At 32.6% G+C, this 23,889-nt stretch overlaps 2 protein-coding genes across 7 annotated transcripts; one reads left to right on the top strand and one right to left on the bottom strand.

Moving 5' to 3' along the window:
* The first annotated feature begins 6,165 nt into the window (after window positions 1-6,165).
* LOC107913196 (ribosomal RNA large subunit methyltransferase I) lies at window positions 6,166-14,746 on the top strand. 4 transcript variants are annotated; one of them, XM_016841698.2, is made up of 9 exons: window positions 6,186-6,355; window positions 8,462-8,497; window positions 8,670-8,895; window positions 8,982-9,116; window positions 9,847-10,069; window positions 11,136-11,322; window positions 11,887-12,071; window positions 12,888-13,025; window positions 14,033-14,746. In XM_016841698.2, the coding sequence occupies exons 1-9, from the start codon at window positions 6,226-6,228 to the stop codon at window positions 14,159-14,161; spliced, it is 1,389 nt and encodes a 462-aa protein (XP_016697187.1). In that variant the 5' UTR covers window positions 6,186-6,225; the 3' UTR covers window positions 14,162-14,746. The 4 variants fall into 4 exon arrangements, with proteins under 4 accessions (XP_016697188.1, XP_016697187.1, XP_040973258.1 ...); XM_041117324.1 differs by having other exon boundaries at window positions 9,802-10,069; XM_016841699.2 differs by lacking the exon at window positions 8,462-8,497 and having other exon boundaries at window positions 6,166-6,355.
* A 799-nt stretch (window positions 14,747-15,545) lies between these two features.
* Window positions 15,546-23,889, bottom strand: LOC107911098 (polycomb group protein EMBRYONIC FLOWER 2). Of its 3 annotated transcripts, none has more exons than XM_041117321.1 (21): window positions 23,752-23,889; window positions 23,351-23,441; window positions 22,853-23,000; window positions 22,551-22,606; window positions 22,106-22,220; window positions 21,816-21,975; window positions 21,568-21,704; window positions 20,706-20,768; window positions 20,483-20,604; window positions 19,950-20,014; window positions 19,615-19,667; window positions 19,449-19,502; window positions 19,305-19,364; window positions 18,879-18,925; window positions 18,673-18,785; window positions 18,311-18,524; window positions 17,714-17,762; window positions 17,247-17,330; window positions 16,657-16,736; window positions 16,282-16,371; window positions 15,546-15,848 (listed from the first exon to the last, which is right to left on the bottom strand). In XM_041117321.1, the coding sequence occupies exons 2-21, from the start codon at window positions 23,386-23,388 to the stop codon at window positions 15,725-15,727; spliced, it is 1,872 nt and encodes a 623-aa protein (XP_040973255.1). In that variant the 5' UTR covers window positions 23,389-23,441; window positions 23,752-23,889; the 3' UTR covers window positions 15,546-15,724. The 3 variants fall into 3 exon arrangements, with proteins under 3 accessions (XP_040973255.1, XP_040973256.1, XP_040973257.1); XM_041117322.1 differs by having other exon boundaries at window positions 20,483-20,589; XM_041117323.1 differs by lacking the exons at window positions 23,351-23,441; window positions 23,752-23,889 and adding an exon at window positions 23,173-23,249 and having other exon boundaries at window positions 20,483-20,589.

Here is a 23,889-nt window from a genome sequence, read left to right as displayed (position 1 = left end):
AATATGTATCTTTTGTCAATTTGATTATCATAAAGTTAAATTTGATCATTAACATTTAAAAAAAAGATTAGAAGAGATATCGACCAAAATATTAATTTTTTAATGATACTAATATGGTAATCTATGTGTACATTATGTTACATGTCAATTAAAAAAAATAGTGAGAATGACACGTATATTATCGTGTGAGTTGTCATATTTAAAAATTTATTATTTTACTCAATATTAAAAATAAAATAATTTTACTTTTATTAATTTAAAATTTTAAAAAATCTAAATTATAAATTTTCTATATTAAGGGATTGAGCTCCTTGCGAACGAGTGTGAATTTTTTTTTCAATAAATAAATAATTTTTTTAAGAAAAAGCTTAAAAACAATCAAACCCAACAAATTTAATCCTAAATCACGAAATAAATCAAATTTCTAAACAAGCAATATATAAGAAGAAGAGTGCAATTAGATTACGTGTTTTCCTTAAATGGGCTGTTTTCATGAATCTATCCATTAGACAAAAACCCATCATCATCTTCCTCAACCACCACCATTGTTGTTTTAATTTTCTCCAATATTATGGGACCGTAAATTCGGCATTCAAGCCTTTCTTCATCAAATTTTCATCCATGGCAACAACAACAGCTATGTTCACACCAAATAGCTTAACACCACTTCCTTTTCCATTTCATGTTCTTGAATTATGGCCATTATGTTCACAAGGTTAACACTTTCTTGTTGTTTCTTTCACCATTTTCTCTCTCTCACCTCTTTTGACCTTCAAAAATTTTATAAATCAAGCTTTATTACAAGAATATATATAATTGATTGAGGTTTAGTTTCATTTATATGAATATTATTGTCAATATGGGAAAATGTAGGTTTGAGTGTGTCGAAATGTATTATCCTCTTATTTAAAAGTTCGAAAGAGACTATAAATAGTTCTAAGTGTAGAAAATAAATTTTGAATAAATTTATGACTTAATTTTTTTTATTCAGCTTACCTATCCAAATTTTTTAAAAATTTTATAATAGTATTATTTATAGAGCTCTCTTTATTGATTGCATTGGTAGAAGGGCTAAAAAGATTTCTTTATCATGCATATTGATGTCCTTTATATTATTGGAAAGTTTTGTTTAATTTTACGATTGCTTCAATATTATTTCCTATTTTAATTAATAAGCTAATAGAGTTTTGATATATACTCTGCTCTTATTTGTTTCATATCACTTCAATAGACAGTTCTATCTCGTCAATTTTCATTATCTAACAAATGATAAGAACCCAACCATGTATCATTTGTAAATTATATCAATTCAACATCATTGAGGTTTAGAAAGTCATGTTGGGTGACATGTATTTTCAATTCTCACTATATGACACTCTCGACCTTTAAGAGAAAAAAAACCTTAATACAACTAAACATAGATCTTTATCATTGTGGGTGACTTAAATCAAACATGTGTAATGAAAACCCAAATATTTCTTATGAAAATTCAATCAAACCAAAAAATTAAAGACTAGAAAATTGTAATATCCCGAAAATTTTTACAGTAAAATATTATCCGTGATATAGTAAAATAAGGAAATAAAGTGACAGAAAGGGAAATTTTGAGTTATGTCAATATTGGGAAGTATATTATGATATATTAATTCAAGAAAGAACTAAATTGTAAAAGTGAGAAAAGTTTTGTTGCACAAGAGTAAATACTTAAACTTTGAGGGGTTAAAGTGTAAATATGAAAAAGTTGAAGGAGCAATAGTGTAAATATTTTAAGGGTGGAATGATCTAGAAACTAAGGAAAATGGATGAATTAGGACCAAATTGAATAGATGAAGAACTCTGAGGGACTAAATTGCAATTTTACCAAATTAAATGATGACTCAAGGATGAAATTTTAAAAGATAATGAAGGGCAAAATGGTCAATTGGAAGAGAGAGAAATGTAGAAAGTAATAATGATGCTAGAGATATTTTGATATTTTATAATTATTTAATTAGATAAATATTATTTTATTAATATTTTAATGAGATATTTTATTATTATTTTATTAGTATATAAAGAAAGAAAGAAAGATGAGAAATTCTCATCCATATTTCTCATGCACTAACGTGAGAGAAAGAGAGAAAGAAAGAAAATTTTACTTTCTTTACAATTTGGTCCTTTTACCAAAAATTCACCATTTTCACCCAAAAGTAAAAAGAATTTCCATAGCTACCAAGAGAGAAAAATGTTAAGGAGACTATGGGAAGTTAGAATATCAAGTTGGATTCAAGAAATGGAAGCTGGAGGAGAGAGAAAATTAAGATGAAGATTGAAATCAATAGAACAAGGTAAGAACATCATGATTTCAATATATATTTTTTAAGTTTGATATTATTGAAAAAGCATGAGATTAATGTTAATGTAGAGTTTTCTTACATATGGTCATATGTTCTTGATATGTTAGTGAAGAGAAAACAAGAGAAAGTGATGAGAAATAGTGTAGAGAAAGAAAATAAGGGTGTTATAAATATGGTAAATAATATCTTGCACTAAAACAGTTTTGGATAGCAGCAGTAGTCTAATTTTGAAAAATCATAAAAAATTGTATAAATCAAATTATAGGATGAATAAAATATGAAATTAAAACTTATTGAGTCTAGTTTCTTATAGAAGAAATTATGTAAGCAATGGAATTGTAAATCATGAGATATAATAAATTTTGTGAGACAAGGTCAGAATGATTTCGGGTTCCCCTGTTCTGACTTTGGAAAATCATCAAAAATTGGATAAAAATAATTATGAGCTTAAATTTATATGTTTAGAATCCTGAATGAGTATATTTTTAATAGAAATAAACAAGAACATCATTTGAATTCTTTACGAGGAGATAATTAATTTTTAGTGAAAAATGGTCAAAACTGTCAGACAGCAGAACAGGGGTAACTTTAAAGAATAAACTATACTTATTGGCTAAACCAAAAATTATGAAAATTTTATGGTAAGAATATATGTGAGCCTAGTTTTAGGAAAAATTATCAGATCTTAATTTGTAGTTCTATAGATCCAGATATGAATAATTTAGTGACTATGACACAGATGGACAGCTTGAATATTCATAAAAGTAAATAATAATAAAAATATAGATAATGTTACTTACAAGTGTGTTATATACATTAAGGATGTGGAATGGAGAGGAGGAGGAGGAAAACATATATGAATATTCATTTAGCATGGCTAATTTGCATATTTTAGGCTCAGGGACTAAATTGAATAAAAGTAAAACTTTATGTTTAATTTTGTAAAAATATCATAAATGACCAAATTGCATGAAATGGATTAATTTTATTATTTAAATTACAAAATTGAATGAAATTATCAATTTAGTTCAAGATAGGGGGAAAACATGTTTTAGGGATTAAATTGAAAAGTGTTGAAATTATGGAAAATTCTGATATTTTATAGAATTCATGGATTTTTATCAATATGTAGGAGAATAATATGTGGAAATAAGGATTAAATTGCAAGAATTTTATTTTCCTAACCCTAATGATGAAATCATCATTAATTAAAAGTTTAGGGGCAAAATGGTAATTTTTCCTAGAGCATTAATTAAATGCATTAGAATATGAAATGAATGAAAATAATGATCAAATTTATTTATAAAGATCCGGACGAGTCAAATATGAGACTTGGTCGTGGAAAAGAAAAGATATCGGATTAATGAAATTATAAACATAAACAAGCAACGAGGTAAGTTTGTGTAACTTGAATTGTATTTTAAATACTTGAACTATGTGGTTATGTGATGAAAATATGATTTGAATGTTCAATTCATGATAATTGATGAAATATTGTTAATACTCGATATAAATTGAAAATAAATCCCGGTTGAATGAAAGGAAAATTCGATGGATCTTTAAAAAGGAATTGACGGTAAAAAGGATCTAGCTCGGACGGGTGATCCTATTCTGATATAGCCCTACCGAAGAATACGTGTAAAATGAATTTAGCCCGGACGGGTAATCCGAATTAGGGTCTGAATTTAGCCTGGACTGGTAATTCAGTCCAAGCTCATTAGAGTAATTGTCGTTGCAGGGGATTTAGCCTGGACTGGTAATCCCATTATAATGATGAGGTTTGCGGGAGTGTGCTCTCTGATATGAAATATGTAAGACCATGGTTGAAAGATACCATGGCAGCCTGATATGAAATGTGTAAGACCATGGTTGAAAGATACCATGGCAACGTGATATGAAATGAATAAGACCATGGTTGAAAGATACCATAACAACGTGACATGAAAAGAGTAAGACCATGGTTGAAAGATACCATGACAACATGACAGAAAATGAGTAAGACCATAGTTTAAAGACACTATGGCATCATGTCAAAGATAAATAAGACCGTGGATGGGAAACGCTATGACATCTATTGAACAATTGATATTCAGGTAATACGTATCAGATGACGAATGGTTATATGAAATGGTTGTGTGAAATGTTTACAAGAACTAATCATATGGAAATATATGTACAAAATAGTTGTATGAAATAATTATGAAGATAGATAAACGAAATAAGTATAAGTACATGGAATATAATTTATGTTAAGTTTGATATAAACTATTACCGGAATAAATATACATAAAATATATGGAAATGATGGAGCATGCAATATTGATATAATGAAATGAATGATATATGCTTATGAAGAAACGGTAAGAGCATGATATGTTTCATGACATGTACATAAATGATTATTTTTGATATGTTGATACAAGAAAATTTTGTAAGTTGAGACTATTATTAAACCCAAGTGCGATATGTCGAGAAAATAAGTATATCAATGTTGAATTTAGATGAAATATGTGCAAGTATACTAACAATGATGTTGTTTGACGCTTAGACAAGTGCCAAGCTATTGATTGAATGGTAACATGTTTAATTATAAGGAGCATTGAAATAGTAAGTACTTAGATGAAAATAAAATTTAAGATTTTGCGAAATTTGTTTTCTATGATCCCGATTTAATTCCGGTTGGTTTCTAATGTATGTTTGGGGCTTCGAGGGCCCAATAGAGAGACGTTATGTTTATTTTCAAAATATGAATAATAAATGACTCAGAATTATCTAAAAATGTTCAGTAAACTCCAGTAATGCCTCGTACCCTATTCCGGCAATGGATACGGGTAGGGGGTGTTACAAAAATCAAATCATCGTAAGACTTGAGCTCCATAGGTATCACTAAGTAAAGCCAAAGCATGGTCTAACACTTGGACGAAAAAACTTTATTATTTCGAAAAAACAACTGATGATTGGGATCATGGCCGAAGCAGGATAGCAAAGACGGGTGACGATTAATTGGGACGAAAAAACTTTATTATTTCGAAAAAATAACTGATGATTGGTATCATGGTCGAAGCAGGAGTAGCAAAGATGGGTGACGACTAATTGTTCAATGGCTAAGCAACTAGCTGCGAGAGAGACTTGAAAAACTCTAAATCTCTTGTTCAAAATCCGTCATTGGTAGGGTTGTTTAAATTTCAGTTAAAACTGAATTAATCGACTGAAGCGATCTAATTCGGTTAACCGGTAGGTTAATCGATCTAGTTCGGTCGGAGGTCAGTTAAAAGTTTTTTGAAATTTCAGTTAACAGTTAATTCGATTCGAAATCAGGTAATTAATTGAATTAACTGAACTTAGTAAATAATCTTATATATAATATGTATTAGGCTATTAGTTGTTGGATTAATTCGGTTAATCCAGTCAAATGAACTTTATAAATTTATTTTTATATGTTTTATACTTGTTTTAACAAAAAAAATATAAATTTCAGTTAATTCGGTTAACTGATCGAAGTAATCGAAATATTTTGGTTCGGTTAACAGTTAAAGGATTAAAAAGTTCGATTGATTCAATTAATACTAATTCAGTTCAGTTAACCGATCTGTTATCTATTTGAACACCTCTAATCGTTCGGGATCTCTATTTGGAGTTTAAATAATTAATACTAAAAATTCAATACTTAATTTTTTTAATTTATCAAAAGCGTCCTTAATTTTTAAACAAACAACACCTAAATTAAAATACCTGACTCAAATATAAAAAAATAAAAAATATTTTTTTTTGTTTTATTACTAAATTTAAATTTCATATCTTAAATAAATTTATTAAAACATAATTATATAACAAAACTATATCCGATACCTGGACCAAATCCTGACTCGAAAATATTGCGGAAAGAAGCATGCAGCAGCAGCAGCTTCATGCCCGCCTTATGAAGTGTCTCTCCTGTTCTCACTCTCACCTCCCACTACCACCACCACGGCCACCGCCGTTCTATTCCCTTCAGCGTTTTGCTTCTTCTCAACCCAAAGGTACGTCGGTTTCTTCCAAAGCCAAACTTTCTGCGACCAATTTCTTGTTTCTGATTAATTTCAAGCTACAATGCTTTCATCTTTTAGGCATTTCATTTTCTTGAGAGGCAGGTTCTTCATTCTTCCCTTATTTTCTGTTTGCTGATGTTTCCGTTTCGTTTTTATCAGTGCTTTCTTTGTTCTTCGACTATTTGTAAAGCTATCAGGTTTGGATTGGTCTAGCTGTTTTGATTGACTTAGAGGAGATTGATTAAATTCTCGGTGCATTGTTCTTCCTTCTTTTTTTGCTATTTTTTCTGATGTAAAAGAAAAAAAAAAGACTTTGGATGGTAAAGATTAAACGAATAGTAATTTTAGCTTGTTATGGATCTATTATGTTCGAATGTCTTAGATTTTGACCAATTTCCTGGTATTAATCAAATACCCTCTACAATTTTGATTTTTTACTGTTTACACTTTTTTGTTTTAACACATTTGAAGGGGATGGGGGGCAGGTTGAGTAGCAAACAGAACGAGAAAATTTGCAGTGAGGTATTAAATTTATGTTGCTTGGACTCTTATTTTTTAGTGGAGTCTTCCAATTGACACTTGGATATGGGGATGTGACCTCCAAGGATCTTCAAAAACATGGAGAAACTTAGAAAAATCTAACCACACCCGTGTTGGATACATATTGATATCTGTATCCGCACTCATACCAGAATCCGAGTAACATAGTATTAAATCCAAATTTGCAATATGAATTGATTGATTTGCTTTGTCTTTCACTTGCTTTGAACATTTCCTTTTAACTTTTTCTTGTATTCTTTTTCTTATTGAAAATTACATTTCTTTGACTGGCTTAAGAAAAATCAGTGCGCTTGGTTGCATGTCAGCATTTTTGTACCTTTAACTTTCTTTCTTGAAGAAAGAAAGGAGCAAGTGCAAGTCCAAATCCATGTTTGGAAGTTTCGATATAATGTAGAAAACAACTTGCCTCATTCGTGCTTTTTTGCCTTATCTTTTTATGAAACCCATGGACCATCGTATTTATTAGGGTCTATTGTGGGGAATGTCCATTTTGCAATCATGCATTTCTTTTGACAATATAAGAAGGGTCTCTGATGTTTCTTCAGTCTGGTTCTAATTGCATGTAAGAGATAAATGCCACATAAAAAAGGGTAAAGCAGACAATAAGTTCGTCAGGCATTCTTTTCCTTATCTTATTTGCTAAGTCAATATAAAATTGATTAAGAATCTCCAAGGATCATTAACAATGGTAGCATAAACAAAGTCTGCTGCCCGAACAAAATATATAGAACTTTTCAATTTTTTTGTCCTTTTTCTTTTTATCTTAAGCTTGAAGGAAAAAAAACTAAAATAATGAATATGTTTCTAGGTTTGCATGAAGTAGTAAATAAAAAAGGCTAATTAAAAAAAACTTCATAAGCGGGTTTAGGATGATGCCAAGTGTCCTTTTTAATTATTATTTTATTACATCCCAAAAACAAATGGCATCATCCTATACCCGCTTGTGGAGTTTTTTTACTCCACTGGCAGTGTATAGGATAAGAATCCAATAAAAAATAGTAACAAAAACTGTTTGCATGAAATAGGAAATATCATTATAAATTAATATAGTTCAGCGAAGAAAAAGGAAGGCAACTTGTGCTGCAAAAAAGTTGTAAAATACATCTCAATCCTAAAAAACTGTGTTTAGCTGAAGTCACAATAGGATTACAAAATGACTACTGAATATGAGACTATGCCATCATCAATGTAAATAAATAATGTAAAATACATCAAGAATATGACTATTGGATATCCAAATTAAAAAGTAAGGATTTATAAAAAAAATAATGTAAATAATTAAATAGCATGGATATATGCATTGAAAATAGTAAATAAAAATAAAAAATAAAACTTGAGCATTTAGACATCACCTTGTTTGTCAGATTCAGCGAAATACTTAATTTACTAGACAACAGTGAAGTATGGTAAGAAGTTGTCCAATGTTGATAATATTATCTTCCTTTGTGATTGTTCCTATGCGATGAAGGTGGTTACATTAGATTGTGTCAATTTTTCATCACTAATATCATTTTCATTATGAATCAATCATTGTAGGACAATGGCAGGAAACAGAAACCAAAATGGAGCTATGTAATAAAAACTGATACTCAAGTGATTTCATTAGCCGTGTGTTGGATTGTTGTCTCATTGTTTATGCTCTTCCTTAGTCCTTGAGAAACCTGACGTGTACAGAACTTGTAGTAAGGGCTTGTTAATTGATTTAAATTTCCTACTCTTATCGTATTTTGTTTGGCTTTAATAGGTGTTGCAAAGGTTATTCTAAAGAAGGGTAAGACACAACTATTCAAGGATGGAAGCCCAATGGTTTATAGTGGAGCAATTGATAGAATAATTGGTAGACCACCACCTAAGACTGGAGATATTGTGTTGGTAGCAGATGGGACAGAGAAACCTATTGGATGGGGTTTGTATAATTCGGTTTCCATGTTCTGTGTTCGGCTCATGCAACTAGAAGAGGAAGCAACAAGGTAGTTAATCAAAAAAGGGCAGGGTTTTGTAGTTAAGTTTTACTTACACCCAAAGGCGATTAACTTCCTTAAATTATGTCATATAGAGATCCTTCTTGTGCACTTGACATGGAGAAACTTCTTGAAACAAGAATCAATGCAGCTGTAGAGTTACGTCGTGGATTAGGGCTTCCTTCAGCAACTACGAATGCATATCGTCTTGTCAATAGTGAAGGAGACAGGTAACTGTAACTTTGAATTATACTTTTTGATTCAAGATTTAAAGGGCAATGACATTTAATAAAATGCTGTTGGTAACAACATATGCATGCTCGACAGTTGTGTATATAATTTTTCTCTTTGAGTTTGGATATAAAAAACGGCTCCATGTTACCATGGCATAGCAGTGAGTGTTGAATATAGGTATAAATTCGAAGTGTGTACGTGTGTAGTTAGTTATTTTGTTGGAAAACCCAACTTAACCAACATCCTATAGAATCTTTGTTGTGGATGTTTAGTAGAAGTTATTTGGTAGTAATCTTTGGTGGAAGAAGTTTTTGGTAGGACTTTATGTAGATTGATATGACCTCCTTTAATTACTGTGATAAGCATTTTGTATTTAAAGAGATGATGAATAAAATAAAGGCGAGCTGAATTTTATCAAAACCTAAAAAGAGATATGGGTGTCTCTCTAATGAATCCTAAGGCTACAAGCTCTTTTTCATTAGTTTGTGAAAATTGAGAAGAGATAGAAGGGAAGAAAGAGAGAAGACACTGTCAAGAGGCTGTTTCAGCAGTGAGAAAAAACAGAGGAAGAAAGAAAAGAAAAAGAAATAGAGAAAAGGAGAACAGAAGGGTCAAAGTAACTTAGATACCAACCGCTATTTCTCATATTCATTTCTGATTCCTACCAAACTGTTTCTGGAGGCTTAACATCTCATTTGCAAATTGGATGTTACTGCTTCACTGTAGATTGTCAGGATTAATTGTCGATGTCTTTGGAGATTTAGCAGTGGTAGCATCATCTGCTGCTTGGGTTGAGACATACAAATCAAAAGTTAAAGCATGCATCAGTAGCATTGATGAGATTAATCATATACATTGGAGACCTTCTGTTGAAATTTTAAAAGAAGAAGGAATGGATGCAGCAGATCTGAAAGAATTGCATCCATCCACTTGTCCCCAGAGAACTAAGGTAGAAATCTCTTGAAATATTGCACACTGCACATTAATAATAAGTTTGTGATGCACATTCTTCATCCATGGTGATTGAAAAGCTATAAAGTCTGAGCTTGAAGTTACGCTTTCATATCATGAAAGTTCATATACTTGTGTCCTTGCTAATAAAAATATATATAAGAATTGATGAGATTAATCATATGCATTGGAGACCTTCTGTTGAAAATTTAAAAGTAGGGGTAGAAGCAGCAGATCTGAAAGAATTGCATCCATCCACTTGTCCCCAGAGAACAAAGGTAGAAATCCCTTGAAATATTGCACACTGCAAATTTTAATATGTTTCCGATGCACATCTTCATCCATAGTGATTGAAAAACTGTAAAATTTGAGTTTGAAGTCACGCTTACCATGAAAGTTCTCCATGTACTTGTCTTCTTGCGAATAAAATATATGTACTTCATTTAAGATTTAGCTATGACTGACAACATGCATAAGAAGAATTATTCTCTTTGTACATATTCCAATTGACTGCTACCATCATACATAGATTGCAAGCACAAACTGTGGTTTGTTATGCCATTGAGTTGGCTCTTTTATGCCTTTGCTGTTGTTATATACTTTATCTGAAAGAAGCTACCAACTTCTGGAATTCCCATGCCATAATTGTGATAGCCGGAGCTGGAGTCAATATGAGGATATTGTTTATTGAATTATTTATTCATGCTAGATAACTGCAACATTAATTCTTTGTTTTTTTATTAATACTATGTCACCTCATGAAATTTCAAATTATAAAGCTTTTTATTGGCATAAATCTGCACTTGTAGATTTTCTGAACGTTCTCATTTGAGGATTCTCCATCCAGGATTGCATCTCTCATTTATAAAATAAAGACAATCATTAGACTTCAGTCTTTCTTATTTGTTGAAATGTCATTTTTCTAGATAAGTGACTGTGGTCACCCTTTTTGATTTGGATTTCTGAAATGCTTCATACAGCTATTGCTCTTTGTCCTTCAGTTTTTGTTTAGTGCCATAGTTTAACATGAGTCTTATAAGGTGTCTGTTACATTTATATATTAGGTTATAGAAAATGGAATATCTTATGCAATCTCATTGGAGGGTCAAAAGACAGGATTTTATGCTGATCAGCGGGAAAATCGAATGTTCTTGTCAACGATTTCCCATGGTCAGAGAGTTCTAGATGTTTGCTGCTATAGTGGTGGTTTTGCCCTAAATGCTGCAAAAGGAGGTGCTATGAGTATTACCGGTACATGATTGCCAAGATTTTTATTAATTATTTGCTAAATGCCTACTTGTACTGAATGTTTTTGCTTAATTAAGAGTTGTCAAGGATGCCTGGCATGATTATTTAGAGATTGCAGCCAACTAATAATAGTGCAAGGCCAATTTATTTAGAAATTTGTAAAGTAGAACTATCATAACCTAGTATTATGGTAATGTAATTTCTTACTCAAATTTGGTCATTTTTACTATCTGCTCGAAATTATGTATTTGATCCAGTAGTGCCAAAATCCAGTCATAGTCTATCTTCTAGATTTTGGATTTGCCACTTTTCTTTGCCAAATAGCTGAATTTCTTAAAATTTCAAGAAGATGGCCACGAAAATCCTTCTAGTAGAATCCAACTGGTACGGAATCGAAGTATAGCTAAGTTGAATTGAGTTAGTTTTTGACCTTAAGTTGCTTCCATTTTAACCATCTCGATATTCCTTGTCATAAGGTACATCTACGTAGATACTTCAAAACTCTTTCTCAATGATTGCAGATATTTTCAGGGACTGTTAATGTGATTCTGTCTGATATTCTTTTAGGTGTTGATACATCATTGCCTGCACTAGAGCTAGCCAGAGAAAATATTGCTCTCAACAATCTGGACCCTGAAAAGACATCTTTTTTGAGAGAAGATGCAACTGTATTTATGAAGGGTGCTCTTTCTAGAAATGACTCATGGGATATAGTTATTCTTGATCCTCCAAAACTTGCACCAAGAAGAAAGGTATTACTAATATATATATTTATATTATTTAGCACTATCTAATATCCCTTTGGATAACATTGGAAGGTGACCAGAGTTCTGGTTTACACGTTCGGCCATATTCATGCAGACAGACTAATCTGTATGCCTTACTGTTTTTGCTGATTAATCTAGGTTGAAATATGTTACAGTTCCCTTCACTCTTTCTAAATTTGGAATTTAGTCCCTTTTTTTATTTTTAGGAATTTAATTCCTCTACTTTTCAGATTTAAAAATACAAGTCCAATTGTTAACATCGTTAAATTTAAGTTCATTATAACTTCATTTTTTACATGGCCATCAAGTGAGGGCTTTTTTTAAATTTCAAAATGTCACACTGGTAAATTTAATAGAAAATTTTGACTCTGCTAATAATTGGACCTGAATTTTGAAATCTAAAATGTTGAGGGACTAAATTCCAAATGTAGGAAGAGTATAGGGATTTAGAGTATATTTTAACCATTAATCTACTATCTAGTAATTCATGTTTGAAATATTATACAAATATCATCAAGTGCACGAGTAGCTCAAGGCAGCTTATGTTTAGTCGAAATTAATTTCTTATTCTTTGTTTTGGGAGGAAATCAAATAAATTTTTCTTTGCTGTTTTTCCAAATTAATTAATAAACAAGAATATGCTACACTTTCACTTATACTGTCACACAAATGAACATGTAAAACCTCTCATGCATCCCGATTCCGGCATCTCTCATATATGAATAATAAGCTGTGACTATAAGTCTAATAATACATCATATATGCTTTTCATGTTTCTCTTGAATGCTAATAATACCCCAGGTTCTCCAAAGTGCTTCAGGCATGTATAGAAACTTAAACTCACTAGCAATGAAAATAACTGGAAGAGGTGGCCTTCTCATGAGCTGTTCTTGTTCGGGAGCGATGACTCAAAGTGGGACGTTCTTGCGCACTCTTCAGGTAAATGATTTTTCTGTGTACTGTCTTGAGCACTAGAAACCATCTGACAATGCCTTGAATATATATTGTATGCGTAACTCTACAAAATTTGCATTGTTACAAGAAAAGAAATTGGTTTGATTTGTTACCATTCACATTGCCTTGTTACTATTTTAGTGAGGATAGGTATTGGAAGTTTTCTGCTTTATCTTTTTACTATTTTTGTTTCCCTTTTGAACATAGCGAGATTTTATATACCTTCCATAACACAAGATCTTTATAAATAAAAATTTTATTTGTTAAACTGAAAAATGAGATATTGGTGCTCACAAACTATTTGAGTTTGATTTGAAAAGAATTCGACTCGATTTGGTAATTATCGGGCGGAGCTCGATCTTGATCTCGAGCGCTAGCTATCAATCGAGTTGACTTCAAGCTTAGTAATACTCGGCTTGTAAGCCTTACTATCTTCTCATTTTTAACATTTGTTTTAAATATTATTAAATTACATTATTGCCCTTAGTATATTATTAACCGTAAGCATTATTATTGAGCCGAGCTCAAACACATGATCTTAATTGAGCTCAAGTTCAAGCTTGAGTACGAAAATTGATAAATAAGTTTGAATAGCTTGATTATATCTCGAGCCAAATTCGAGCTTAAAAATAGATGTTTGGTCGAGTCCAATTGGAACATCAAGTTTCGAGCTTTGAGTGAAGCTCGAGCTTGCTAGTATTCAGGCTCAGCTTGGCTTGACACGATTACACCCCTACATATGAATTTAATCCAATTAAGAGCCAGATCAAAGCAGGTTACAAGACTAGATAGTTGATAGTTGGTAAGAAATTTATTATCATCTAATAGTTGTTCTCGGAAGCAATGAAGCAAGAACTAGCTTTTGATAGCCTTCATTTTTATATAAACAATGATCAATCTAGAAACACAAAAGTTGAGAAATACGTAGCTTGCTTTAGAGAAGTAGGAATATGGATGAAGAGCTCCTAAATTCCGTTTGTTCTTTATACCAGGGCGCCGCCTCGATGGCCGAGAGAAAAATCACAGTCCTAAGGCAGAGCGGAGCCGGCTGTGATCATCCCATTGACCCATCCTACCCAGAGGGTGCATACCTTTCGAATATCCTGCTTCGAGTACTTTGACATTTCATTCTTTCAAAAGCATTGCGTCATGATGATGATGATCATGGTGGTGATGATTTTGTGCTGTTTGTTAATTAAAAATTCTATTACTGTGTATTGAGATGTTGCTGAAATTATACATAGAATTTACTGATAGAAGCTAGCTATCCCAGGCTTCAAATTAGAATGTTTTACTATATGAATTAGTCATTTCAGTACACACATGCACACTAGTGTTTAATTCGAGTCCGTTAAAACACCTTCTCACCCTCCATGACACATCACCCTTAAATGCACCATCAACACTGAATTTCAACGAACGTTCCACGGGTGGACTCCATATTTTGATCTTTGTACAATCCTTCTTGGAAGCCTTCGAATCCGAAACATACATTGCAGCTTCATCTGTGTTACCGGTTATTAATGAATTATCAAAGTTGTTCTTAACATTTTGTTTGTAATAACTAGTCTTTTCATCGCATTATTTGTCATTTTATTTCAATGAGTTGAAATCTAAAAATCGTGTATGTTTTGAATTACTGGATGGCAGGTTAAGCCATGCTGCAAATAATGTTTTTCTTATAGCAATAAGATTTGTTTTCCTCATTTGATTTTCTCTAAGATATAAATATTATATGAAAATTTTTATCTAATAAATCATTAATTGAACATACAAAACCTTCCATTGCTTGCATTTAATGAGTAGTCCAAATTAGTCATTTTGATGGGGTAACAATGACATACCACACTTGCACATAAGCATTCCTAAACCTAACTCCTATTAATACATTGAACTATGTTCATTTCATTGTCATTTTAGCATTAGTGTACCAATTTAGCCATCAATGATGAGCTTTATATTAGATTGGATTTATATTGCTATAAATGAAAGAATATTTGTTGTAATGGCTAGCACTGTCCAAGAACTCGTCAATTAAAAAGAAGAGAAAAAGACTATGAAATGGCAGAGGATATTTATAGGTACCATACAGTGAAACTCAGTTATTTGTTGATATAAATAAAAAGATTACCTGGTCAAGGGCCAGTTTTGCAAAAATGCTTTAAAAGTGAGACAAAAAAGTACTATGAAAAGATATAGTTTGTTAATATAAATAAAAATATTTTAATAATATACTTTCAAATGTAAAAACCAAAAACACTTAAATCTCAGCTTTTGTGTTTGTGTTTAGATGTAAAAACATTTTTCGACCGCACTTCTTCATTGCCTTTGCTTCTGCGGGGGTAATAACCAGCAACCCAGAAGTATAAGTACACAAGAATTTAGATGCGATGGTAGTAGTATGATTTTTATATCTCCAAAGTGTATATATATGTTTAAATTATAGATATTTGATACCTAATTTTTTTAAATATCAAATAAATAATTATAAGAACATTAAGAAAATAAAAGTATAAAAAGTATCATGAATTATACCTGCTGATTGTACAAAATAAGTAAAGCAATTACTTGACTTAATGACATGTAAAGAGCTTTAGAGTCGACCACTGTTATACAAAAGTGTTGGGGTGGGGTGATTGCTGAGAGCACCATTTCAGCATCATGATTGTTTACCAATGGTCTCTTTAGCCTTTTATCGAATCCAAATCATTCTTCTTGTACTGTTGTAGAATGATATTACAATTATTCATGGTTCGTGCATCGAGGAGACCGTGATTCCACAACTTGGTCATGAATAACCTCCAACACCTGCCAATTCAACATAGGTAGGCAATACGTTTATTATGATCTTCGAATTTAAGCATACATTCGATGTTATGTTGAAAACGGGACAACAAAAATGCAATCTCATAAACATTATTAATGTAAGAATAGTTAAACCGCGACCGTTATGAGGTATTGTTTGTTTTTTGAGGTCTAAAGATCGCCCACTAGGTTTTTGTCTTTTGAGAAAACGGGTATCGATAGGGAAGGATGGCCCTTGATTTCTAAAGCCTGAATCAAATCCTTGGCTAGTCAATGTGGGATCGTTTTTTATTACATCAGCCGATCAGAAACACTAGGAAGACGAGTATGTACAATTAGACGAGAAAGAAACTACAATTCAAGGAAAATAGACAAGCTGAAGTGCTAGGCTTAAATGACATAAGTTTTAATCAGAAACAAAAGAGAGACGACGTACCAGATGAGAGCCGGGGCTTTGACAAGGTCCTGCCCATGTAATTTTGAAAATGCTTCACATGCCCACGGAATATGACCATCTGCTAACACCCTGACATCGTTGAAACAGTAACACCAGGAGAAACAAATGAAGATATTAGAGAGTCACTTGATTCAACTATGAGTGAAATGAAGAAACTGCCAAAGGAACACAAAAAAGACCAACATCCTGGGCATCATATAGGGCGGTTTAAACGTGCTAAAACAAACTGTCATAATTACAGACAGAGGCGGGAAGAACTTATAATGACAATTATGATTTGATTTCAACTAGTTCCAAGTGAGAATAAAAGAAACAGAAGCAAAAACCCGAAGTAAAACAGAAAGACAAGATTACCTTTGCTTTCTCACAAATGAGTTCCACAAATGCATTATTTGCTTCTCATCTTTGGTTACATCAACAAAATCATCAAGCATCTGCAACATGCTAGAGCATCTTAATGCAATCTTGTAAATGCAAAAACAATTTCACCAAGATTCAATTCATTAGCCCTAATGACCAACCCTGGCACTTCAGACACTCGGAGTCATTTTTGTAATGGGCTGTAAACATTAGTAATTACTACATTATATCTTATTATTAGTTGTTCGTTCACTGATTTCTGTTCCTAGCTTGTCTACATCGCAGATATTGAGTCACGCAGTTCAATAATGTACCAAAACGAATTTTAATGAGATTAAAATCTATACATATCTTTTCATCAAATACCATTTATATATTCCTTGGAAAGGGATCTACTAATGTCAAAATGGTTACTTTACTTCTGATTGTCATGTAAGTTGGTGTAAATACTCCTAACTTGTTGATAACTACATCACCCTTCAATTCTTAGCTGTCCACTGACAAAAAGCCAACACAATATGTCCTTCCACAAAAGTATCAACGTTGAAAGACTACGGAAGAGAAAACAAATAAAATATACATACCCTTCGATCTTCAAAATCTGCAACATCGTCATCGACCTCATCCTCACTGTCTCTGTCAGACGTCACTTGATCTATCGCCATTGGCTTCAAGCAGAGATGTAGAGTTTCACAGATTTTGATGTATACATTGTCAGTAATGGATTTCATAGTCAACTATTACTAAGCTTCTTAACATCTCTTGACAAAAACTAATGCAAAGGCATATTGAGCTGTACCACACAACATAACTCAAGGAGCAAACCAAAACTACAGTCCTCAGTCCATTTCACATGCTAGCTAAGCCACAACTAGACCCACTCTCTTATTAGTTGCTAATGTGTGCATGTGTGTGATAAGTGTAAGCAGCAGCAAGCAACTTTTCTTTTTTTCTTTTTTCCTCTTTCTCTCTTCTTTTCACACTGCATTATGGATATCATCGCATTTCCCAGAACCAAATTACAAACACCAATTACAAAGTTTTCAATCACCTGTGCTCTGTGTGAGTGAAAAAACTGTCGCTTCCGAAGGAAAGTACGGCTGAAAACACACAGAAAATAATAAAATCAAACCCATATTCATGGTTCAACAATAAACCCTTTGTCATAGCAGAAAATAGGGCAAGGATGGAGAGGGAAGCATATTATCTAAACAAGACCAGTCCAAATGAGCACATCAATTTTATAACACACTTCCATCTTTTAACTAGTGGGTCACAACTGTTATTTGTCAGTTCTATTACTCAACTGGGAGGGAGATGATGGATACAGGATTTAGAACATTTATGCCTGAATCAGGAATGGCAGTGGCCACTAGACACTTTGGGCAGTAGATAAAGTACTTTCCACCCCAACAGTTCTGAGACCAACACTCTCTAGAAAAACAATCATTCAACAGTAGCTACTACATTAGCACCAAAAAATACCTAGTGTAGAAATGTACAAAAAATTGACAAGCAATGCCTTTAAATTCACAGAACAAATTCCATAAACAATGCTCCGATGAAAAAAAAAGAAACGCATTTAACCATATGGAATGAATTAGAACACACTGAATATATAGATTAAAAAAAAAATTTCAGGACATACTTTCTGGGATCAGAACATTCCATAGATATTTTTCTTGTCTTTGCAAATTGCAAGGCAGGGGGGCCAAGATTGTTTCCGGACACTGATTGAACATGTTCAGAATCAGAATATGATTGTCCTGCAGTGCCTGAAACCCCTGCAACATTGGAACTGGATGGAAGATGTTCGGCACACTCCATAGCACCCATTATACCATTTTGTATAATGTTACCACCTGAGACAAGAGCCCTTTCATCAGTATTAGAATCAGATGGCCTAGACAACCTTCCATTTCTAAAGTATATAGTAAATTTCGCTGAAAGTTAATATTTTTTTATAAAAGAAAAAGTAACAAGTAAATGGTCGTATATAAAATGTAATACCATGAGCCTTGTCAAGAAGCTCACAGCCTCCTGCTGGCAGATTTGACTCTAAGAAAACAGGATGTACATGCCTTGCATTTTGAACTAGGCCCTTCTGTCGTCTACGCCTTGAGCTGTGCATACATATGAGCTACCAACTTCGGTTCGTGGAAATAAGATGAGGAAAGAAACTCACTAGCATGTAAATGGAAAATTAAATAACTTACTAATAGATAAATGTCTGTTGTTTAGGATCGACACCATCTGCAACAAGCTGAATAGAAAACATACACATGTAAACTAGAACAGTGACATGGACAAGATGCACGGAAATAGGCACATTTACATGGTTACAGTTCTCCTATCTGAAGATGAAGCTAACACCTTTATTCACCATATAACTAAATAAAAGTACAGTGGCAGATTCAATATTAAGTCACACCATACTAGCAAATTTCACCTTAATCACGGCAAAAAATAAAACTTGAACTTTTAAGTATTACAGTAAGCTTTTCCCTGTGAATTTGAAGAAACAATTTTAAAAAGGGTGGGGCCAGATGCATTAACATTAGCCCAAATCAGTTCATTTAGCCAAGAAGAAAAAATCAGAAACCAATACAGAATTGCAAGTCTTGTCAAGAAAATACTCTGACCTCAGATCTCCAACTATCAGTTTTGACTGAAACATTAACAGCTTGATACTCTTCAGTTACCTACAAAGTACCTACGAATTAGAATTTTTGGTATGCATGCATCAACTATCAGAATACCACCACGGATCCTGAAGTTTTACGAACCCAAAATTCAAAATTGAAGAGATCATGGTTTGCAGGCAAGTGATGCCTCAGACCCTATATATAAGAAAAAAATTTATGCATCAACCATAAATGTCCAAGTAATACGGATACAATTTCATTTGAATCAAAATGAAATAGAAGAAAAAATAGAACCAAGAGGAACAACCTTAAAGCTAGCACATTTTACTAAGCAGAAAGGGCAAGAGAAGTCTTCAGTTACTGCAAATAAATGGAATTTATGACATTAAATCAATAAGCAAAGTACAATGCAAAAATTATATAAAAATTCCAAACAAAATCCTAATGATTAACTAGTTAATCACAGTGTCTTGCCCACCAAACAAGGACTAGGAGAGAAGAATCAAAAAAATTCTAGAAAATAATCCTTAGCTTGAGGGTACAGGCAGCTAAAGAAAAAGATGCAACCTCAAGAAAACCAGAATGTGTATAAGATTTAACCCCTATCCCAAAGAAAAAGATGTAAGAACTAAGAAATAATACCTTCAGTCCTCTGTAACTTATTGTTATAATATCTGTAATTAAAGATGACATTTCCTGCTCTCAACCTAAAACCAAAAGCAGCATAATGTCAGTCTTAGAGATAGACATAGAGACCAAGGTTAAATCACATCAAGCAAATGCACATTCCTTACTTCTTTCAATTGTATGATTTTTGTGTGTCTATGTGTGTTTTTTTTTTTTTTTGGGGGGGGGGGGGAGGACACCATGTTTGAAACGAAAAAGTTAGTCTAAAGCACCTAATGTGACTATCTGCAGATTGGCATTTGGAAGTAAATCGAATTAAACATGAAAGTACCCAAAAGAATCACTAATGCCCATCCTCCGCTTTTTCCTAAGTAAGATGTGCCTCATTTAGAGCACTGTGGAGCATGTTAAAGAAATTACAAGGTTATTTCCAAACACATTAACAACCAGGAAAGAGCAGGTAATATCAAATTTTCAGGGCATAGAAAGGGGAATATATTTGATCAGAGAGCAAAACTACTTTTAATGGTTATTATAACAAGGATTACCCAATAATATGAGGCAGCGATGAAGAGGAAACACCACTGCATGTGTATGAATTATAGGGAGATTTTTCCTTTACCCCAACCTCCTTAGCAGAAATGATGACCTGAAGCTGCAGTGGTTGATTCTTTTGGAGTGAAAAAAGTCAAATCAAATGCCATAAGTAAATATTTCTAGAAGACAAGTCAGAAGTCAATTTAAAAAGAAAAAGAAGAAGCAGAGACATACCGCTGAGGAAGAATTGCTGGAACTTTGAATTGATATGAATTTGTCCTCATTCGAACATTTCAACTGCAGCAGGAGAGGATAAAAATAAAATATAGAAGTAACCGCAATTCAGATACTTATCTAAGCTTTAATCATCAGTGCTTGAACATGCATCTCAATTTTCTATACTGGTTACAGTGAGCCATGTAAAGAAGTTGTACCATGGTTAAAGTATCATTCACACAAGCAGTCATCGACAATAAGCAAAACTGCTTGAGACAAAGTGATCACTTAAGAGAAAACCAGATAAGTACAGGGAAACCTAATTGACCATCGAATGGTATAGCAACACCATCAACATCCCAAATACATAGAGCTCTATACTACTGGCATAGCATTTCTATCAACCACTATATCCCTTTGATACAGTTGTACAAATATTTTTTGGTTTCTACCAACTTCTAAACTGCGGTAGGAATTTTCATTGAAGAACTCTTAGACATAGACAGGTGGAGTTCAAGATATCCTTCAGCTAAAGCTGAGTTTAGGATGAATTTTCAAGCTTAGAATGGCATGGTTGAACAACATCACAAGTATATACCCAATAAAAATAGCAAGGAAAGAATCAGAGTCTAAGGACTGCAGAGTCATTCCTTAAGAATATTATTTTATATTTGAGAAGGATATAGAAAATGGAGCACTGCCCTAGAAGTGATACTTTATGACTTGGCCATAGTACAAAAACAATCAAGAAAGCTTTCTCTGAATCTTAAACAATTCTTTTTTGCTATGATATTGACTAAAATAATAGCTAAGCAGTTAGTAGAACAGTCCCCCAGATTTTTTTTCTTTAAATGATAACCAGAAAGCTATGATGGCACACCTTCAATAAGCAAGACTGCAAGTCAACAGGTAAAACCATCTCAGACCTTTGTCCCGAACTCAAGTTTGGGGATTTTTCCCAAGACAAATATAGTGATTCTAATGGTATCCTACCCCAAAGGCAGCATCCTCCATTTGCTGTGAGAATAAGTAGAATGTGAATGAAACAGAAAGAAAAAGTGACATTCAATAGCTAAAATTCATACTAAATTGAACTATTATAATGTACGGGATTTATGAAATACATACCAAAGCTGACAAGCAAAATGGCAAGCGAGCCAGATTTGGCCTCCATAGCTAGCTTATTAATCTCAGGGAGAATAAAATTTACTTGGGCTTGATTACTGTCATCAATGCCAGTGAAGCTAGTCAAGATACAAGCCCGACGAAAACGATAAACTGCAGAATACTTCATTGTGGGATTCAAAAAGTAAATATATCATAAATGAAGTACAAAAAAAGGAGTACAACAATACCAGAAAAGAAGATACATAGACTAATGGATTTAGTTTTGAATGTACAGACATGATACACCCTACCTCTGCAACCGCAACATCAGAAACTAGCCTTGCCAACAAGATGTATAAAGGAAAAACAGTTTGTGTCAGTACACCTTCATTGACAATCCCTGGTACAGACACTGTCATTTGTATTCTACATATCAACCAAATAAAATGCAGTTAATAACTCAAATTTACCTGTATATAGCAAATTTTGATCAAGTCAAACAAGACAACACACGATTATTAGAAAATAATAACCAAAAACTAATCATCATCAAAATTTAATTAATAAATTCATTGATAATCACACAACAAAATAAGAATTAACTCCTATCATAAAGAAACTTGTCATTGCTACCTAACTGATGCAATTCCAACAACCATATGTACAGTCAAACATAAGAATCTATACAACAGATTTGCCTATCCTAAAAGTTGCAACCATAAGCACTTTCAAGTTGCAACCACATTGGAACATTACCTCCTTTTGTGTTTTGCCTGAAGTTTGTAACGCAAACATCTTTGAAGAAATAATGGCTGCAAATTAAAAGAAAAATCATTTAAAGATGACCTCAACTAAGAAGTAGATTAATATTAAAAAATATCCTAGTTAAAGATTAAAGAAAAATCTCTTCCAATGAAAATAAAACTAAGATGGTTCAAAGCAGCATGTACTTTTTAACTGTCCGCAACGCCGAATGACACCACCTCTTGAACAAACATGAAAATCAATCTACATGAAAAAAATAAAATGTCGGATGCAACAAGAAGCAGAAATATTACATTTCTTATAGCGCGCCTTTGAAGAATGTTATAGAGTTCTACAGGCTTGCAATAAACCGATAGACTCTCTTCAGCCGCAATTTCCTCTTCAGCAGATAAATTCAGGCCAGAATCTTCTTGGCACATTTGATCTGTGCTTCTTGAATAGCTGGAAAGAAAGATAACATGAGAACCCCTCAACTCATGAACTTATCCAAATAGAAATACTCCAAAATCACACTTCATTACAACACAAAAACAAACAAACAAACATAAACTCTACAATAAATCAACAGTAATCAAACATAAAGGCTCTAGAACAAGATATCACTCACAATGACCTTGAGAAAAACAATGTTTGCATGATCACATACTTTTAGCTTGACATTGTTAGAAAATACGCGAAACCCAAAACCAAGATACCTATGAGCATAACATATTGCCATAATAATATTAAAAATTAAAAGAAGAAAAAAATAAAACCCTCAAATTATGAGTTTAAAATCCCAGAGAACATACGAGGAGGTTTCACGAGCCACTAAAGGAATGCCCGGCATTCTTATTAGATAATGCTTAATTTTAGTATCATAGCTTTTCTCTCACCTCAAACCTGCAAAGAAGAAAACCAAGATTAAAAGCTCTAATTAATTTTAAAATTTAAGTTCATATTTAAAAAAAAATAACAATTCATCAAATATAAATCGGCTTAAATTATTTCTATTAACGATTTAAAATTCGAATAAATTTTCTTTTAAAATGCATTAGCCAATCTCTCCAAAGGAATTTTTTTTTTAAATTATGAGAGTGAATGGAGAAGTGTAGTAAATTACAAGACCTGAAATAGAAACAACATATAAAATAGAGCCTAAAAAAAAATGGAGATGAGAGGGAATTGATTGAAAGAATAAAGATGAACTGACCTTTGAGAAAAAAAAAAAGATCACTAATTAATAGCTTCGAAATCGGAAGCGAAAATTTAATTTTGGAATCCAATTTGAAGTTTTCTTGAACGAGTAAATGGGAAATAGGCAAACAGTAATCTGTAAGTTCCTCTGCTT

This window comes from Gossypium hirsutum, chromosome A07 (assembly GCF_007990345.1).
Source record: "Gossypium hirsutum isolate 1008001.06 chromosome A07, Gossypium_hirsutum_v2.1, whole genome shotgun sequence".
Lineage (NCBI taxonomy): Eukaryota > Viridiplantae > Streptophyta > Magnoliopsida > Malvales > Malvaceae > Gossypium > Gossypium hirsutum.
Note: the sequence above shows the minus strand (reverse complement) of the source record. Positions and strands in the feature narration are given on the sequence as shown.

Bases quoted from the DNA above. Each gene is read 5' to 3' on its own strand.
- LOC107913196 (XM_041117324.1), top strand. From the start codon at position 6,226: ATGCAGCAGCAGCAGCTTCATGCCCGCCTTATGAAGTGTCTCTCCTGT. The intron at 8,498-8,669 runs GTAATAAAAACT...TGGCTTTAATAG, and splicing joins AGAAACCAAAATGGAGCTAT to GTGTTGCAAAGGTTATTCTA. The intron at 13,026-14,032 runs GTAAATGATTTT...TCTTTATACCAG, and splicing joins CGTTCTTGCGCACTCTTCAG to GGCGCCGCCTCGATGGCCGA.
- LOC107911098 (XM_041117321.1), bottom strand. From the start codon at position 23,388: ATGCCGGGCATTCCTTTAGTGGCTCGTGAAACCTCCTC. The intron at 21,976-22,105 runs GTAGGGTGTATC...CCCACAATGAAG, and splicing joins CTGATGTTGCGGTTGCAGAG to TATTCTGCAGTTTATCGTTT. The intron at 17,763-18,310 runs GTATGTCCTGAA...GTGTGTTTTCAG, and splicing joins GAATGTTCTGATCCCAGAAA to CCGTACTTTCCTTCGGAAGC.